At 48.5% G+C, this 19,987-nt stretch overlaps 1 protein-coding gene across 2 annotated transcripts in view; it reads right to left on the bottom strand.

Annotated features, from left to right (window-relative positions):
- Positions 1–19,987, bottom strand: part of phc2b (polyhomeotic homolog 2b (Drosophila)) — a 286,708-nt gene that overhangs the window by 144,629 nt on the left and 122,092 nt on the right. For both annotated transcript variants that reach the window (XM_078557757.1, XM_078557758.1), the window contains exon 3: positions 9,701–9,881. In XM_078557757.1, the coding sequence (XP_078413883.1) occupies positions 9,701–9,808 (108 nt within the window). In that variant the 5' untranslated portion in view covers positions 9,809–9,881. The remainder of the gene's footprint in view (positions 1–9,700; positions 9,882–19,987) is intronic.

Below are 19,987 nucleotides of genomic sequence, written 5' to 3'. Positions count from 1 at the left end.
GAGAGAGAGCGAAAGAGAGAGAGAGGGAAAGAGAGAGGGGGAGAGAGGGGGAGGGAGAGAGAGGGTGAGGCACAGAGAGAGAGAGAAAGAGAGAGAGAGACAGACAGAGACAGAAAGGGAGGGAGAGAGAGAGCGTGTGAGAGAGGCGCATAAAGACGTCTTGACGCTAGAGAGGGGGAGAGAGAGAGAGTGTGAGACTCGATGCAGAGAGAGAGAGAGAGCATGATGCAGAGAGAGAGAGAGCATGATGCAGAGAGAGAGAGAGCATGATGCAGAGAGAGCGCGAGGCAGAGAGAGAGAGAGCGCGAGGCAGAGAGAGAGAGCGCGAGGCAGAGAGAGAGAGCGCGAGGCAGAGAGAGAGCGCAAGGCAGAGAGGGAGAGCGCGAGGCAGAGAGAGAGCGCGAGTCAGAGAGAGAGAGCGCGAGGCAGAGAGAGAGAGAGGGATGCAGAGAGACAGAGCGCGAGGCAGAGAGAGAGAGCGGGTGGCAGAGAGAGAGAGCGCGAGGCAGAGAGAGAGAGAGCACGAGACACAGAGAGAGAGCGCGAGCCAGAGAGAGAGAGAGCGCGAGGCAGAGAGAGAGAGCGCGAGGCAGATAGAGCGCGAGGCAGAGAGAGCACGAGGCAGAGAGAGCGCGAGGCAGAGAGAGAGAGCGCGAGGCAGAGAGAGCGCGAGGCAGAGAGAGAGAGAGCACGAGGCAGAGAGAAAGAGAGCGAGGCAGAGAGAGAGAGAGAGAGGCAGAGAGAGAGAGAGAGGCAGAGAGAGAGCATGAGGCAGAGAGAGAGAGAGCGAGGCAGAGAGAGCGCGAGGCAGAGAGAGAGAGCGAGGCAGAGAGAGAGAGCGCGAGGCAGAGAGAGAGAGCGCGAGGCAGAGAGAGAGAGAGCGAGGCAGAGAGAGAGAGAACGAGGCAGAGAGAGAGAGCGCGCGAGGCAGAGAGAGAGAGCGCGCGAGGCAGAGAGAGAGAGCGCGAGGCAGAGAGAGAGAGCGCGAGGCAGAGAGAGAGAGCGCGAGGCAGAGAGAGAGAGCGCGAGGCAGAGAGAGAGAGACCACGAGGCAGAGAGAGAGAGAGAGCGAGGCAGAGAGAGAGCGCGAGGGAGAGAGAGAGAGAGCGAGGCAGAGAGAGAGAGAGCGAGGCAGAGAGAGAGAGAGCGAGGCAGAGAGAGAGAGAGCGAGGCACAGAGAGAGAGAGCGAGGCACAGAGAGAGAGAGCGAGGCACAGAGAGAGAGAGCGAGGCATAGAGAGAGAGAGCGAGGCACAGAGAGAGAGAGAGCGAGGCAGAGAGAGAGAGAGCGAGGCAGAGAGAGAACGCGAGAGAGAGAGAGGGGCACAGACAGAGAGGGAGAGGTAGACAGGGAGGCAGAGAGAGAGAGAGAGAAGGAAAGAGAGAGAGAGGGCAGAAAGAGAGAGAGAGGCACAGACAGAGAGGGAGAGACAGAGAGAGCGAGGCAGAGGGAGAGAGGCAGAGGGAGAGAGGCAGAGGGAGAGAGGCAGAGAGCACAAGGCAGAGAGAGAAAGAAAGAAAGAAAGAAAGAAAGAAAGAAAGAAAGAAAGAAAGAAAGAAAGAAAAAAAGAAAGAAAGGAGAGAGCACGAGGAAGAGTGCACGAGCGAGGCAGAGAGGCAAAGGGGGGAGCACAGAGGTGCAGAGAGAGAGAGAGGCAGAAAGAGAGAGAGAGGGAAAGAGAGAGGGTGAGAGATGCAGAGAGAGAGAGAGAGATGCAAAGGGAGGCAAAGAGTGAGAGAGAGAGAGAGAGCATGATGCAGAGAGAGAGAGCGCGAGGCAAAGAGAGAGAGAGCACTAGGCAGAGAGAGCACACGCGAGGCAGAGAGAGAGCGCGAGGCAGAGAGAGCGCGAGGCAGAGAGAGAGAGAGCACTAGGCAGAGAGAGCACACGCGAGGCAGAGAGAGAGCGCGAGGCAGAGAGAGAGAGCGCAAGGCAGAGAGAGAGCGCGAGGCAGAGAGAGAGCGCGAGGCAGGGAGAGAGAGAGAGCACGAGGCAGAGAGAGAGAGAGCGAGGCAGAGAGAGAGAGAGAGAGAGAGAGCAAGGCAGAGAGAGAGCGCGAGGCAGAGAGAGAGAGCGCGCAAGGCAGAGAGAGAGCGCGAGGCAGAGAGAGAGAGCGCGCAAGGCAGAGAGAGAGAGCGAGGCAGAAAGAGAGAGAGCGAGGCAGAGAGAGAACGCGAGAGAGAGAGAGAGGGGGGAACAGAGAGGGAGAGGTAGACAGAGAGGCAGAGAGAGAGAGAGAGAGAGAGAGAAGGAAAGAGAGAGAGAGGGCAGAAAGAGAGAGAGAGAGAGAGGCACATACAGAGAGGGAGAGACAGAGAGAGCGAGGCAGAGGGAGAGAGGCAGAGGGAGAGAGGCAGAGAGCACAAGGCAGAGAGAGAAAGAAAGAAAGAAAGGAGAGAGTACGAGGAAGAGTGCGCGAGCGAGGCAGAGAGGCAAAGGGGGGAGCACAGAGGTGCAGAGAGAGAGAGAGAGAGGCGCAGAGAGCGAGGGAGGCAGAAAGAGAGAGAGAGGGAAAAAGAGAGAGAGGGAAAGAGAGAGGGGGAGAGGCGCAGAGGGAAAGAGAAAGAGAGAGAGAGAGACAGACAGAGACAGAAAGGGAGGGAGAGAGAGAGAGAGGGTGTGAGAGAGGCCCATAAAGGGGTCTTGACGCAGGAGAGGGGGAGAGAGAGAGAGAGGGAGAGAGAGAGAGGGAGAGAGAGAGGGAGAGAGAGGGGGAGAGAGAGAGAGAGAGAGAGGGAGAGAGAGGGGGAGAGAGATGGTGAGAGATGCAGAGAGAGAGAGAGAGATGCAGAGGGAGGCAAAGAGTGAGACAGAGAGAGAGAGAGAGAGCATGATGCAGAGAGAGAGAGCGCGAGGCAAAGAGAGAGAGCGCGAGGCAAAGAGAGAGAGCGCGAGGCAAAGAGAGAGAGCGCACTAGGCAGAGAGAGCACGCGCGAGGCAGAGAGAGAGAGCGCGAGGCAGAGAGAGCACGAGGCAGAGAGAGCGCGAGGCAGAGAGAGAGAGCGCGAGGCAGAGAGAGAGCGCGAGGCAGAGAGAGAGAGCGCGAGGCAGAAAGAGAGAGAGCGAGGCAGAGAGAGAGAGAGCGAGGCAGAGAGAGAGCGTGAGAGGAAGAGAGAGAGCGCGAGAGGCAGAGAGTGAGAGAGCGACCACGAGAGGCAGAGAGAGCACGAGGCAGAGAGAGCGCGAGAGCATGAGTGAGAGAGCATTAGAGAGAGAGCGCGCGAGGCAGAGAGAGAGAGAGCGCGCGAGGCAGAGAGAGAGCGCGTGAGGCAGAGAGAGAGAGAGAGCGCGCGAGACAGAGAGAGATAGAGCGCGCGAGGCAGAGAGAGAGATCGCGAGGCAGAGAGAGCACGAGGCAGAGAGAGAGAGCGCAAGGCAGAGAGAGAGACCGCGAGGCAGAGAGAGAGAGCGCGAGGCAGAAAGAGAGATAGCGCGGGAGAGCGCAAGAGGCAGAGAGAGAGCGTGAGAGGAAGAGAGAGAGCGCGAGAGGAAGAGAGAGAGCGCGAGAGGCGCTGATTGTAACAATCAGAAACAATCTAGAATATAAATAATTGTGTTCTGTTTTGGGCAGAGTCAAGAACAACTTATTTTCATCTTCAGACATTGTAAAGCGATGAACATTTAGCGGTACCAGTATGTCGGAGACCTCGTGTCTTTCAGTACCAGTAAACAGTACAATAGGTTTCTCAGGAGACCATCACTTGAGATGCTGCCTCTGGAGGTTTTCTCCGTTACAGGAGGGGAGGTAAAAGCACCATCACATTTAGGCTGAATCATGACCCTGATAATCATTAAAAATCTGTTCTCCAGGTTCCAGACAACGAACAAGAGGAGAGAGTGTTTTAATACACCATGAACAATTGGCAATGTCAGTAGAGATCAAGTATCACACTTAAAAGCCACAATTTCTGATCTGTCTTGGTCAATGATGCTCACAGAGCAATGAAATGTTCCGGGCAACGCCTTTTCCAACTGATGACTGGAACGCGATGTTCTCCCGTTAGGAAACTGTTGTTGGACAGCAGCAATGTTTACAGAAAGCAGTTCTCACCAAACAAAGCTGTGCTTTAATTATTGGATCGTTTGCCAGATGCCAGTTTAAGGGCCTCCCACTGAGAAAGACAGGCAGTGACCCTGAAGCTTGTGCTGTATTGCAAACGCTTCGCTAGCAACAGTTTCCAGTGACTCAGGGACTCCCGATCGTCAATGATGTAATGGTGATTTGACACAAAAAATTCAAACACAAACCCTCCAACGCTCTCCCGAGGACATCGCTTTAATAAAACAAAAACAAAATTCTTCCGCCTCCTCTCCTGGAGGCACTGACTCATGCTAGAGTCCTGTCAGCACCAGTCACCCTAAAGTCCACATCCAACCGGCCACGTGGCCTCAAACAGAGCAACTTTCTGTTACATTTACAAAAAGGATACAGAGGCATTGGGGAAAAAAAGCGCAATTTAAGATTTACAAGGATATTACAAGAACATAAAGGCTATAGTTAAAGGTGAGGGCTAGAAAAGACTGAGGGGGTGACCCGATAGGAAGCCTCTAACATCGTGAAGGATTTGGACAGGGCAGACTGAGATGTCTCCACTTGTGGGGAGACCAGAACTACAGGTCATCAACACAAGCCAGCCGTTAATAAATCCAGTGGGGAATTCAGGGGAAACATCTTCCAGCCAGAGAGCAGGGAGAGTATGGAGCTTGCTCCCACAGGGAGTGGTGGAGGTGAATCGTGTTGATACATTTAAGGGGGAAGCTGGATAAACACACGAGAGAGAAAGGAATAGAAGAATAAGCCGATAGGGCGACATGAAACAGGCTGGGAGGAGGCTCATGTGCAGCATTCACACCAGGGTACAGCAGCCGGGCTAAATGGCCTGTAATCTTGGATCAAGGAGTAAAAGTTGTATTTCATATAACAAAAACGACCCCGGCTTTGTTGGAAGCAGTTAGTAAAAGGTCGACCCTGTACTGTGGGTTTCTTTACAAACACCACCACCTATTGATAGAGAGAAGCATGACAACCAGAGCTCCAGTGAGTTTTCCCATCTCATCTTAAAAGTGAATGAAATTCTTCAGATGTAGCCAGATAAACACGTTTTCCAAAATAATGTTCAGAATAACATTGCACGGAGTAAATTTAGGTAAAAGAGAGAGTTCACTGAGCCAAAACTTCCGCTTTTCCAACGGACCCCAGCGTAACAAAAAATGCTGGAAAAACTCAGCAGGTCTGGCAGCACCTGAGTTAACGTTTCGAGTCTGTATGACTCTTCGCCAGAGCTTCAAAGTGTAACATAAGCATCTCAGGAGAAGGCTGGACTCTCTGCTTGCTTTTTTTTTACAAGGCCAGTGAGGCGGAGGGACAGAGACACTGGAAACTGGAGATTCCCACAAACTCACCCTGCAGAATGTTGGTGGATCTTCACTCAGAAGCAGGCCCGATGATCCTCTCCTGGAGTAAGAGGCCTGTCCCATGAGGAGGGATTGGGCAGAATGAGCCTCCGGAGCTTAGAATAATCTCATCGAGACGTTGAAAATTCTTTAAGAGGGCTTGACAAGGTAGCTGCCCTAGAGCTAGGGATCCCAATCTCAGGAAAATGGATCAAGAGGAGGAGAAATTTCTTCACTCAGAGGGTTGAGAGTCTGAAATTCTACAATAAATCCTTGGACACTAAGGAAATTAAAGGATATGGCAAATGGGTGGGAAAGTGAAGTTGAGGAGAAGGTCAGCCACAATGGGATTGAACGGTGCAGCAGGCTTGAGGGCCGAATGGTCTTCTCCTGCTTCTATCTCTTATGTTCTTTATATCAGCCTCAATGGCAGTTGGGTGCCACCCTGAAACGGTGGTCTTGACCAAGGATCGAGGGTTGATGAATTCTCATTTCACTTAGCCTGACTCCCTTTACTCTTCAAACCTGACATCTCCCAATCTGTATGATTTAGTATAACAGAGAGAGAGAAAGAAGAAAGATTTGTATTTATATAGTGCCTTTCACAGCTTTAAGATGTCCCAAAGCGCTTCATGGTCAATGAAGTAATGTCGAAGTGTACTCACTGTACAGACCAGCTAATTTACACACTGCAAACTCCCAGCAATGTGATAAATACTAGATAATCTGTTGTGGTAGGTGCTGTTTGAGGGACAAATATCAGCAACCCACTCAAGGCAGTGGAGGAACCTGCAACAGCACCATGTTAATGGGGTCATTTCACTGTAGACTGCTGTGCTTCTTGACAAGAAGGCATGAGCTATTAAGAGGAAGAAGCACACAGTCATTGTTCAGCTAGGATGCACTAACCTAGGGACATACTGAATTTGTAATCCTTGCTAATCACAGTCAGGGCCACTTTAACAGAGCAGTCTGATCCAGAGGTTTGGGTAGTATTGCAATGTCACTTGGCCGCAGGAATTATTTCCAATCATAGAACGATAAAGCACAGAAGGAGGCCATTCGGCCCATCGTGCCTTTGAGCTGCCCAATTCGTTCCAGTCCCCTGCTCTTGTCCAGCAAATGTTTCCTGTCAACTATTTATCCAATTCCCTTTTTGAAAGTTCCTATTGAATCTGCTTCCACCGCCCTTTCAGGCAGCGACTCCCAGATCACATAACTCATTGCGTAATTGTTTTCCCCCCTCTGTCACCTCTGGTTCCTTTGCTGATCACCTTAAATCTGTGCCCTCTGGGTACCTAGCCTTTTGCCACTGGAAACTGTATCTCATTTACTCCATCAAAGACTCTTCCTCATTTTGAGCCATGATCAAATCTTCCTTTGACCTTCTCCGCTCTGCCAGCGATCCCAGCTTCTGCAGTCTCTCTACAAAGCTGCCTGGTACCATCCTAGTAAATCCCCTCTGCACCCTCCCTAAGGCCTTGACAGCCTTCCTAATGGTGTGTGGATGCGCAGAATTAGACACAATACTCCAGCTAGACCCAAACTAGTCAATTATAAAGGTTTCGCCCTCTTAATGCTTTGCACTCTACCCCTCTATTTAGAAGGCCAAGGATTCCATCTGCTTTTTATAACAGTTCCTCAACTTGTCCTGCCACCTTCAGAGATTTGTGTACATACCCTCCCAGGTCTATCTGTTCCTACCACCCCCCCAAACCCCCACCCCCAATTTAAAGTTGTACCTTTTAGTTTATATTGCCTTTTCTCATCCTCTGCCAAAATGAATCAATTCACATTTCTCTGCATTGACCTGCCACGTGTCTCTCTGTTTCACCAATCTGTTTATCTCCTCCTGGGGTCTGTTATTCTCCTTCTCATTCTTCACATTTCCAAGTTTCACAACATCTGCAAACTTTGAAATTGTGTACCCAGCTCCCGACCATGAATAGACATCAGTACTGACCCCTGGAGGGTACCACAGTGTATTGACCTCCAGTGTGAAAAACAACCATTCACCTGATTTCTGCCCCTGAGCCAATTATGTATCCAGGAAGCCACTGCCCCATTAACCCCACAAGCTTCAATTTTGTTAGAAAGTCTATTGTGTGGTACTATGTCAAATGTCTTCTGAAAGTTAATATTCACATCACCCGCTCGACCCTCATCAACTCCCCATTATTTCAAGTATTTCAATGAAATTAGAGAAGCATGATTTACCATCAACAATTCTGTGCTTGCTTTCAGTTATTAACTGGGATATTTTTCCCATGTTAATTTTGTCTCTAAATGTTTTTCCACTGGTGACATTAAGCTAAGTTTATCCCTCTCCCCTTTTCTGGACAGGGATGTAAGATTTGCAATCTTTCCGTCCCCCTGGTATGGCTCCCATACTGAAGGAGGACTGACTATCTGTGGCCAAAACCTGCACCAATTCCACCCTCACTTCCCTCAGTAACCGAGGATGAATCCCATCTGAACCGGGTGATTTTTCTATTTTTGACTGCTGCCCATCATTTTTAGAACCTCCTCTAGCTATTTTTTTTTTAACCCCATCCCATTTCTCTACGGCCTCCTCCTTCACTGTGACACTGGCAGCATTCCCACATCTGGTGACAGAGATGCAAAGTCCTCATTTAATAACTCAGTCGGGCTTCTGCCTCTTCCAGGTCTCCTTTCCAGTCCCTAATCAGTCCCAGCTTCCTCTGACGACCCTTGTACTAACTGTACATTTATAAAAAGAGACTTTTGGATTCCCTTTAATGTTACCTGTTAACTTATTCTGACATTCTCTCTTTGCCCTCTCATGTCTTTTTTTAGTTCTCTCTTGCAGTTTCTGCGATTTGGTTCCCTATCGAGTTATGCGTTGACACCTATCGTACTGGCAGTGCAGAGGCTCCTTTTACCAGCCAAACGCCTCCGCTCGCCTTCTGCTATTTTGGAGACTGGCACCTTGAATTTTGGGCCTAAATCTCCCATGTTGGAATCTTTGGAGTTTAGAAGGATGAGGGGGGATCTGATTGAAGCTTACAGAATACTGAAAGGTCTGGATAGAGTGGACGTGGGGAAGATGTTTCCATTAGTAGGAGAGACTAGGACCTGAGGGCACAGCCTCAGAGTAAAGGGAAGACCTTTTAGAACAGAGATGAGGAGAAACTTCTTTAGCCAGAGAGTGGTGAATCTATGGAATTCATTGCCACAGAAGGCTGTGGAGGCCAGGTCATTGAGTGTATTTAAGACCGAGATAGATAGGTTCTTGATTGGTAAGGGGATCAAAGGTTACAGGGAGAAGGCGGGAGAATGGGGTTGAGAAACTTATCAGCCATGATTGAATGGCGGAGCAGACTCGATGGGCCAAATGGCCTAATTTCTGCTCCTATGTCTTATGGTCTTAAGGCTGGGTAGGGCAGGGGGGTCACACACCTGATACAAAGCACAAGCGTAAGAGTGCAGCACTGTCCTGACAATATTCACACAGCCCACGCTGGACCAGACAAACAGTCCCAAGCTGCAGTTCAGTGTAAGGTGGCAGTGGGAGCACTGAGCACAAAACAGGGTTGGAGAAAGTGTAGCGACTTTAGGGTTTTGTCAGGTCCTGAGGCCTTCTTTTTAAAATTCTTCTCACGGGATGTGGGCATCGCTGGCTGGGCCCGCATTTGTTGCCCGTCCTTAACTGCCCTTGAGTGGCTTGCTCGGCCACTTCAGAGGGGAAGCCAACCACATGGCCGAGAGTCACAGGTAGGTCAGACCGGGTGAGGATGGCAGATTTCCTTCCCTAAAGGGCATGAGTGAACCAGATGGTTTTTTTAATGACAAATCAACGATGGTTTCATGGTCACCATTACTGAGACTAGCTTTCCATTAACTAATTAATTGAATTTAAATAAATTTAATTTCCACCAGCTGCTTGTGGTGAAATTTGAACCCATGCCCCCAGGGCATTAGCCTGGGCCTCTCGTCCCATCATCACTAGGCCACCATTTCCCATCTCTTGCAGTGATCACTGAGCAGTAATCTGGGCAACTTCACGATTCTCTCTCTTCAAAAGTAACGAGAACATCTGCTCACATTCAGATCAGATCAGATCCAGATCAAGATTCAGATCAAGATTCAGATCAGTTCAGATTCAGATCAGATCCAGATCCAGATCAGATTCAGATCAGATACAGATCAGATTCAGATCAGATACAGATCAGATTCAGATCCAGATTCAGATCAGATCCAGATCAGATCCAGATCCAGATCAGACAGCCCATAATTCAAACTCGGAGACTTGTCCTTCCAAGGGGCAGTGTTCCCCACTCTCACCTGCACAGCCTGACGGTCAGGGAGGCTGCTGTAGACCGATATTTGTGGGACTTGTTGGCGGCCGCTGCTGCTGGCATTGGTGGTGGTCGGGATCTGTTCGTTCTCCATGCTGGTAGCACAGGCACAGCCCACTCGGCACCGATCACAGGGAACACTTCGAATCTACAAGTTCCTGCTGCACCTGGAACAAAGGGAAAAAGATCATTAAAGGAAATGATGCTCCCCAGGGCAAAGATCTGCTAAAAGCTGCCACATCTCTTAAGTGAGAGAAAGACGACCCCCCCCACCCCCCAGCTTCCCGCTTTGCTCTCATTTAACCAAACGCTAGGTTCAGCTGGGCGTCTTTGACGAGAGGAAAAACGCAAAGTTGGAATTGACTGGAGTCTCCAAGTGAGGCACGAATCAAAGACTAAATCGCCCAGCTGGTACCACACTGGACAATCTGCCAGAGGAACTCCCCTATCTCAGCTCACACCAGCCACACGGAGTGTTGGTGAATATGCTAATCTTCCCACAGAACTCGAGCAGTCTACAGGATTCAATCCTATTTACAATTCGGAACCTTTAACAGGCTGTGAACTCACTGCAATATTGGGACTTGTCAGTTGATGGCAGTGTGGACTGCGCTCTCTCGAAAATCACCAACCAGGTTCTGGAAAAGACATCGTCAGGTCTCCAGGAGTTGTGTAATAAGCCCACCGACATTCCATCCAGGGCAGCTTTTCACCAACTGTCACAGTGCAAACTATTTCCAAGTATTTATGCACTCAGTTCATTGGTTTCCATTTTCCTCCCAGTTTTCCGTTCTTTAGTTCATGAGAATTGAAAATCTCAAAGCCAGGACTGAGTGACTGCAATTGTGTAATAATAACCTCGAGTTAATAATAACCTCACGCTCCAGAATTCACCCCTCCATGTAGGGGAACACATGGCCGTCTGCTGTGACAGGCCAGGGACCACAATTACATCCCTTTTCGTTGATCATTCTCCCACTTTAAAAAGAAAACCTGTCTTTTCTCATCACCTGATTAGCGTACGTACTGAGGTCATCAACAAGAGGAGTTAGAGTCTCCATGAAGTCATCACCAGAATTCCAGACCTCCGTCAGAATAAAACGCGATGTTGAAAATCGATTCCATAACTGATGCCAAATTGCAGACAAATGCAATTGGGCAGAGATGTCAGCCACGGCTCAGCGGGTCACACTCCCACCTCCCAGTCCAGGAGCTCTTTGGTTCAAATCCCACTCCAGAGACAAGCACGTAATCCAGGCTGACACTCCAGTGCAGACTGAGGGAGTGCCGCACTGTCGGAGGTGCCTCACCTTTCAGGCGAGAGGTTAAACTGAGGCCCTGTCTGCCCACTCAGGTGGATGTAAGAGATGAAGAGGAGCAGGTGAGTTATCCCCAGTGTCCTGTCCAATAGTCATCCCTCAATCAACATCGCTGATTATTTAGTTATTGACAATGTTGCTGTTTGTGGGAGCTTGCTGTGCATAAATTGGCTGCTGTGTTTCCTGCATTGCACCGGTGACTAAATCCAAAAACACTGTCTTCATCGGCTGTTAATGGATTTCAAAAAGTGGTGAAAGATGTATAAATGTGAGGGGGCTCTGAGGCATGGAAAACAATGATAACATTTTACATCAGAGAATCGGATTATTTAACCCACTCCGCCTGCACCAGCTCTCCTGGAGAGTTCTCCATATTGTGCCGCTGCCTCACACTTCCTTTTTCAAATATTTGTCCGCTTCCCTTTTGAAAACTATTATGATTTGTGCTTCCAGCAACATTTATGGGAGGGAATTTTATGCTCCGCATAAAAATGGAATCCTTTAAAAACTGGTGATGATTTTAAGCTGCTGCTCCCCAGTTACCTCCGCGCTGACCAATGAACAGCAGCTTTCCCCAATTTACGTTGTCAAAACTCCTCCTGGTTTTAAACACTGCAAATCAGATCAGCTCAAAACCCTCTTTGTTCCAATGGAGCGAGTCCCAGGTTTAAGGGTTACCTCATAGCTGGATGACGGGCTCTCTGTAATCGCCACGGTAAATCTCGTCAGCATCAACCTTCGACATCCTTCCTGAAGCGAGACGCCCCAAACTGACACTGTTCTAACTGTGGCCTAATCGGCCAGTAACTCCCAGCTGGAAAATACCTACTCGTGTGTGGGGAGATCAGGTGGGGGGGTGGGTGGGGGGTGGAACGTGGAGTTCAGTAATTTATTGGAGCGCGGCTCAATACATTAGTCAAAAGGTCACCTCGGTAAAAGTGGAGCTAAATCTCCGTGGCTTCTCACAGCCTATAAAAAATTCCTAACAGTGAGCATCAGTGACACAAAAATGTCTTCAAAGCTGGGGAGGGGAATAAAACTGCTCTGTTTAGTGGGATTGAAATGCTCCAGGAAATGATTTGTCATCTGTGTTGTTGACTGCCCCAGGTCCATTTGTTAGTTCACACAGGCACAGCTGTTTTATTACACTAAGTGCAGCAATAACCGGGTTTAACAGACTCTCCCCACCTCCCCCCTCCACCAGCGGGACAATACCAAGGCTCCGGCACCTTCACTGGTCATTCTTATCAACTCCTCTTTTGCTTAAAAAAAAGTCATAAAACTTAATTATAGACATCAAAAGTGCTGCAAGACACATTCTGTGTCGTGACCCTGAGGTTTCAGACCCCACATATCGGGCAGGTTAAACTCCAGGTTTTACTAACACAGCCTCTCTGCCCAGACCTGAGCCGTGGAGAAGGTCAAAGACACTGGGGGAGAAAGATAGGGGCACGATCGGATCAACCCGCATTTATATAGCGCCTTTTCACACGGAGAACGTCCCAAATGCTTTACAGAGAGATAAGAGGGGATATTAAGAGCTAAAGGAGCGCGTAGAAGCCACTGAGAACGAGCAAAACACTGGTCACAAAGGATTGGTCTTGTGCAGGTTTTTAAAGTAATGGGAGTGAGGCAAAGAAGATCAAAAGGATGATCACATTCACACTTTAGGATGTCAGGAGGTTGTGAAAGGCAAAGTGCTTTACAACCAATCAGCTTTGCTGAAGTGTGGTCATCACTGTAACGTAAAAACACTGCAGCCAATTTTCACACAGCAAGATCCCATAAGCAATGTGCTAATGACAAGGTATTGGTTGATATTGGTCAAGACATGAAGGATAACTCCCTTGCTTTCCTTTGAAATTGTGTCCACCCGTGAGAGTAGCTGGGTTCTTGATTTAATGTCTCACCCAAAAGACAGCACCTCTGACCATGTAGCACTCCCTCACTACTGCACTGGGAGAATGAGCTTGGATTACGCGCTGAGCTAAGAGGTTTAGAGAGGGAATTCCAGCAAACAGGGCAGAAGAGACTCAAACGCCAACGCAGCTCTGGCTGTTAGTGAAAGAGCTGCTCATTGTGAGACAGAGCCATCAGCTGGTATAGTGGGCAAGACTCAATCCCAGACTGTGTTGTGTTATTGTTCTTAGTCAGGCTGACACTGAGCTCCCAGCTGAGGAATGGGACCAGGTTCACGGGGCTCCTGCTCCCAAACACTTTCCAGTGATTCACACGGAAAGCATCGAGGTATGTGTACCTGCCCCTACTGGCCTGTAAGGTGAGCCAGTATCTTCAGGATAGAAGACTGGGGGAAGAAGAAACAAACTGAAGACATCAGCTACTTTTGAGGGAGAGAAAAAAAACCAAAGTTCAAGCGAACAGGAGCAATGGTTGGGAGCTCGCACTCACCTTCCCGATGATAGATTCAATACTGAGCAGGTTTCATTCGGCAAACAAAGCTTTTTAAAATGTTCCCGTTTTATAATTTAAGAATCAAGAAGTGTTTCTCTTCACCCGAGTTCAGACTCTGGTTTGTCGTCTCCGAGATTTCCAACCAGACTGCTGTGGTTGTGAAGTTGACTGGCTTTAGTTAAACCCAGCGCACTCAGAACAGAGGCTGGCTGGAGCAGGCTGCCCAATGCAGCAACACAGAAGCTGCAGGAAATCTGCGGGACAGCAGACAGTGTGTGGGGTCCACTGCTACAAGAGCTGGAGGTCCCTGACCTCACCCCTCCCAACCCCCAGTCTCTAAACCCCCGACAGAGCTGTCCCAACAGAGCCCCTTCACACACTCTGATCACAGGCACCTGAGTCTTTCTTGCCTTAAAGAAAATCAGCGCCAGAATTTGGGGTGCTTAATCTTTCCTGACCGCCAATTTCCTCCTTTACTATTTTTTAAACCAGTTTAGTTGCTAAGATTAGGACTGATCTAAAGTCAGGAACTGAGAGGGAGACATTTGATTTTTGTCAAACCCCAGTGGGTTTTTCACCTATTACTTTAATCTATCATGTTATTCTAACCCCTTTCCACTTTCACTCTGAACTTCTCCCCTTATCATTCCTCCCTCAAAGCAGGCAGATGTTGGGGTACAGTTCTTCAGACACCAGCAGGAAGATGTTGAGGTACAGTCCCTCAGGCACCAGCAGGCAGATGTTGGGGTACAGTCCCTCAGGCACCAGCAGGAAGATGTTGAGGTACAGTCCCTCAGACACCAGCAGGCAGATGTTGGGGTACAGTCCCTCGGGCACCAGCAGGCAGATGTTGGGGTACAGTCCCTCAGGCACCAGCAGGCAGGTGTTGGGGTACAGTCCCTCGGACACCAGCAGGCAGATGTTGGGGTACAGTTCCACGGACACGAGATCTCACCTGCAAATCCAGGCAGTTACCAACTCCAACTGGGCCACAGTTTAAGGTCACGTAAATTTGAACGAAGCCTATAAGCAGCGTAGTATCGACAAGCTTCCAATGGTAGAAGTGGGAAGACTGTGTTTTGGAGCCAATAAATACAATCTGTGTTTACGGTTTGTCACTGAAGTACATTGATCAGTAGAGATGTTTGAAATGTGATAAGTGAGGATAATTCCAAACTGATTGCTTTTAAAGATGGCACTCCACATCACCATAACAACTTGCATTTAAATAGCACTCTTAACATAGTAAAACTTCACAGGGGCATTAACAAAATATGACACTGAGCTACATAGCTATGTTTGGTCAGCTGACCAAAAGCTTGGTCAAAGAGGTCAGTTTGAAAGGGGGAAGAGACAGACGGACAGGTTTAGGGAAGGAATTCAGACTAGTTTCCAAGTGGGATGGGCAGCTCCTTGCGATATACAGAGTGCAAATCAGTTCCAAATAGACCAAAGACCCCAGCTCCACTCCAACAATGTTCAACCTTCTCTCATATCGAAGGAAAACCAGTTCATTCAGACTGTTAGGTGAGTAAACCACCTTAATGAGAAGCTTTGAACGTGTAAACAGACACAGTGCACACAAGACTACCAACTTAACCTTTTAGTCATTTGACTGAGCGTCTCCTAGGAGACAAACATGCAGATTAGGAGCAAGAGTAGGCCATTTGGCCCCTCGCTACATTCACATTCCAATTTTAGCGTCAGTGTGAAGTGGACTTGGTGCGAATGCTCTCTCCCAACCTCCATCACGTGACACCATCTCCTACTACTCCCTGCTGTGGATCCCCTTGATGATGAGCTATCTGCTTTACGTCCTGCCCACGGTACAGAGACTGTTTCTAAAAGACGCTCCCTTTGCTCCTCCAACAGTGATTCACTGTTTTTCCCCATTGGTAGCTGCTGCCCTCTGGAATTCTGCCCGTCGACCTCATCCTTCCTTCCCGACTTTCAAAGAAATCTCTCGTCAGCCGATCAACGGGCCCAATGCCTAACTCCAGTGCCCCTTGCTCAGCGCTGGCTTCATTTTCCGAGCGGGAACTGATTTCTGACCTTACATAAACGCGAGTTTGTGTTTAGACAGGATTTACAGCGTCATGTTGTGAATGAGAAAGTGCAAAAGGTGTGTTTCTTGTTCTGAAGGACCCTTGAAGGCAATGAATGGTGCACACGCTGACTGACATAGCCCCAGGCTGCTCCCACACTATCACGCAGTCAGCATCATGAGTGCGGCACCATCGAGTAGCCCCTGCTCACCCACCTCCTGCTCTCTACCACGACTTAACGTAACAGCATTAGTCGCACAGCTGCAACATGGTCCCGCAGCCTAGAAATTCAGAACAAGGGATTGGTGAGGTTATTAAGCAGCTGATCTCATATTGAAAACTCCAATCATTTAAAAAAAATAAGCTTAGCTAGTGCGAAGCAGCTGAACGATGGCCGGGGTGTGGGGATCGGGGGAGGTGGAAATCCCAGAAACTTCCCGAGTGGATAATGGGACAGGGACAGGAAATCCTGGCAGCTTTTCTTCTCCTTTCCAGTGCACAGGGATTGAGCCCAGATTTCTTTCATCTTTCCACCCGAAACTAGGGAACTCCCCCATTCAGGTCCAGTCCAGGCGGCGCAAATCCCAACAAACCCACGGAGGGAGCTGGAAATCCAATATTCATTTCCAAAATGGAATCTCAGGAGGGGTGAGGTACCACCCTCGTCCTTCCCGTTAGATTCTGTGGGTGCAATTGGTGTCAAACCTCCCACAGCCCGTACCAATCAAAACCCTGAGAATAAGGTGCCATTAACTGGCCAAAGTCAGACACAGTTGACGCTTGATTGGACAACTTGTTTTTAACCGAAAAATGAACTTGCATAGAATTCACAGCACAGAAAACACCCATCCAACCTGACTGGTGCTTCTGCTCCACACGAGTCTCCACCAACCAGAAGGCCATAAGACATAGGAGCAGAAGTAGGCCATGGCTGATCTGATAATCCTTGACTCCACTTTCCTGCCTTTTCCCCATAACCCTCGATTCCCTTACTGATTAAAAATCTGTCTATCTCAACCTTGAATATACTTAACGGCCCAGCCTCTACAGCCCTCTGCGGTCAAGAATTCCACAGATTCACTACCCTTAGAAAAGAAATTCCTCCTCACTACCCTTAGAAAAGAAATTCCTCCTCACCTTAAATGGGTGACCCCTTACTCTGAGATTATGCCCTCTGGTCCGAGACTTTCCCACAAGGGGAAACAACCTCTCAGCATCTACCCTGTCAAGCCCCCTAAGAATCTTATATGTTTCAATAAGGTCACCTCTCATTCTTCTAAACTCCAATGAGTACAGGTCCAACCTACTCAACCTCTCCTCATAAGAAAATCCCTCCATACCTGGGATCAACCTAGTGAACCTTCTCTGGACTGATAAGATGTCGGAGCAGAAGTCGGCCATTCAGCCTCTTCACCTCACCTCATCAGCATATCCTCCTGCTCCTTCCTCCCTCATTTATCCAGCTTCCCAATTTAAAAAAGAATAACTTTATCACTAACTGCTTTGACCATGTTGAGCTTTTTCGAAATGGGTTTTCTCTCCCCCTAACCCCATAAGCGCCCTTGATAATGAGGGTGGAACAGATAATGTCACAGATTCTGATACCAGCACCTCTCTTAGTAACACAACCCACTATTCCTGCTAATTTTCCTCCAGTCAGTTGTACCATGGTGAGCACATGGGTCGAGGGTCCGTGAGGAGGAGGAGCTGTGAACCTGTCCTTTATTCCCAGCAGCCTCTTTCCATGTTTCAAATTCTATGCAAAATGGCAAGTGAAACCAGCAAAGTTCAGGAAGGAGCCAAAGTTGTGTGTGTCTGATAGTGACAATGCTCCATGAACATTGCAGAGGTGACTCCAGTGGTAATGTGATGCCATTGGGAGCACAGAAGATCACAGCCCGTGGGATATAGCAAGATCCAGATTCACACAGGGGCCGAAAGATCAGTGCCCATGGATCTTAAATATAGGGCCGCTGCCAGTGCGCCTGGTTAAACATGGGGCTGATCAGATAACCGCTGATTTAACAGCAGATATGAATACCATATATCACTGGATCGCCAGTAAACTGCAGCTCCCGGCACTACACTTCACCTGGTTGTGTGCAGCACATGATGAACATTACAGGCCGTGCGTTCAATATTTATATCCCCTGCCTGAATGAACCAGCCTGACAGGGTAGGTGTGGACTAAAAATGTGAAAACTTTGATCCTGATTTGAAGAGTTCTTTTCCAGCTCTGGAATTGGGCTGTAGCAAGCGGTCAGGAGCCAGAGTGAGGGAGCTGGGAACACACTGCGGAACAGCTTCAGCTAAACTCACAATTCACTTGTTCAGAAGTTGAAAAGCTGCAGCTACAAGGCTTAGGCGTTGCTGTAATTAAACTCTCCTGCAGCCACGTCAAGCTTTGCAACAAGAGTGAGATACAACAATTTCATTTTAAAACTCACATTTGTGATTTCAAATCGCTCCATGGGCTCGCTCCCTCCCCATCTCTGTAATCTCCTTCAGCCCTACAACCCTCTGAGTTACACGCACTCCTCGAATTCTGGTCTCCTGTGCTTCCCAATTTTAATTGCTCCACTATTGGTGGCTGTGCCTTCAGCTGCCTGGATCCTAAGTTCTGGAATTCCCTCCCTAAACCTCTCCGACTCTCTTAAGGCACCCACCCCTTAAAGCCTACCTCTCTGACTCTGCTTTCGGTCACTAGATCTAATATCTCCTGATGTGGCTGCAGGTGAAAATTTGTTTGATCGTCACTCCTGTAAAGCGCCTTGGGAGTGTTTCACTGTGTTGAAAGTGCTGTATAAATATAAGCTGCTGCTGTGAAATCCTTTCCTTTAAAGTTTGTACAAATGCAAAAATAAAACAGCAGTTTGCTAAAGTGCAGGAAGACAATATCGACACTGTGACAGATACACTTACCTTGGCTTCAGAGAAGCTTCACAACCTCCCGGGTTGTCGAAAGGGAAGATGTGGAGGTGCTGGAGGTTATCACCCTGATCAGGAAACACTTCAGTCACGGAGTCTGGCTGCAGAGCCTGGAGAACAGTTCTCCAGACAGGTCTGCAGGCATCTGTTCCACCTACTTGCCTCCTCGCTGTTGGTAACAAATGACCTGACAAGAAGGGCTGGGCTGAAGGATTATCCCCAGGGCAATTACCTTGGACATCTTACGATTATGATTTCTTTTTGTGACTCTTGTCGTCTCTCCCTCAGACTGGTTTGATATCTGGCAGTGTGCGTGTGTGCGCGCGTGTGTTTACTGACTGTTACTGTGGGTTTTCATCAGTTTCAACGACTACAAAGACAATGAGAAGTTACAGCACAACTGTATCAAAGAACCTGGAACTCACGGCTGCTGCAGTTGTACTGAAAGGCTGCCAACATCTTGCATTTCAAAGTAACTGGGGATTTTTTCGTATAATGAATTTTAGTAAACAGGTTCTAAGAGTCTTTGGCTGTTCTACCTGAGACACTGGCTACTGACACTCATTCCCATCACCCTAAAATAGATTAGGGCCATTCCGTCTGGCCCGGGGGTGATAGCAACACCTGCACGAACATCTGCTCAATGTCAAATGGTAATGGTTTCAATTTACTTATCAGGGTGTGATATAAAGTGATAACACATGGACATGGGACCGTCCAAGGAGAATTTTTATTTTCAGATTTTTTTGTTACTAGCGTGTGGAGCAAAGTAAATGAAGCATGACTTTACAGCTTGATTGAACTCACAACCCCATTACAACTTATTCCTCCAGATTTCGTGGGTCTCAAGTTATCTGGTCAGCCTCACGTGTGAGGCATTATCATTGCCTACAGAGAAATACATCGTCAATGGAACCCAGATGGTTGTGTGCAAGCTGTTAAAGAGCTCTGGTCGCCTGTCCTGCTGAAAATATGCAAAGCTTAATGGTGCTCAGTATTCCCCATTTAAAAGACTCATGGGGTCCATAATAAAGAAATTCATAATGTGCAATAGGGACAAGCGGCAACACAGCCGGCTCACAAGCAACCAAACAGGAAAGAGGGAGCGTGAAACGCACCACTTGGCCCCTCATCTTCACTCTTCGTACAAAGGCCACCACCAGGATTTTGTCAATGCAAATTGGGAATGACCCTCCCAACTCACCGATGCTGAGCAACAAACACAACACAGTGCAAGGACAAACAATGTCACATCAGGTCCACACCTCAACATTGCTACACTTCAAGGCCTAACGAAAGTGAGGGCTTCATGCCTTTTATTTGAAGCTATCTCCCGAGAGGTATTAAGTGCGACTCGTTTAAAATGACTCCGTTTTAGAGAAATAAAACTGGCTTCGTGGCTTCAGGATGTCCCAGAACCTTTCTGCCCATGAAGTACTTTTTGAAGTGTAGTCACTGTTGTAACGTAGGAAACACAGCAGCCAATGTGTGCACAGCAAGATCCCATTTCAGGGATGGGAAATAAATGCTGGCCTAGTCAGTCCCATGAACGAATAAATTTTAAAAATT

The sequence above is a fragment of the Cetorhinus maximus genome, chromosome 15 (genome assembly GCF_964194155.1).
Source record: "Cetorhinus maximus chromosome 15, sCetMax3.hap1.1, whole genome shotgun sequence".
Classification (NCBI taxonomy): domain Eukaryota; kingdom Metazoa; phylum Chordata; class Chondrichthyes; order Lamniformes; family Cetorhinidae; genus Cetorhinus; species Cetorhinus maximus.
The sequence above is the reverse complement of the archived record's forward strand: the minus strand, read 5'-3'. Positions and strand labels throughout refer to the sequence as shown.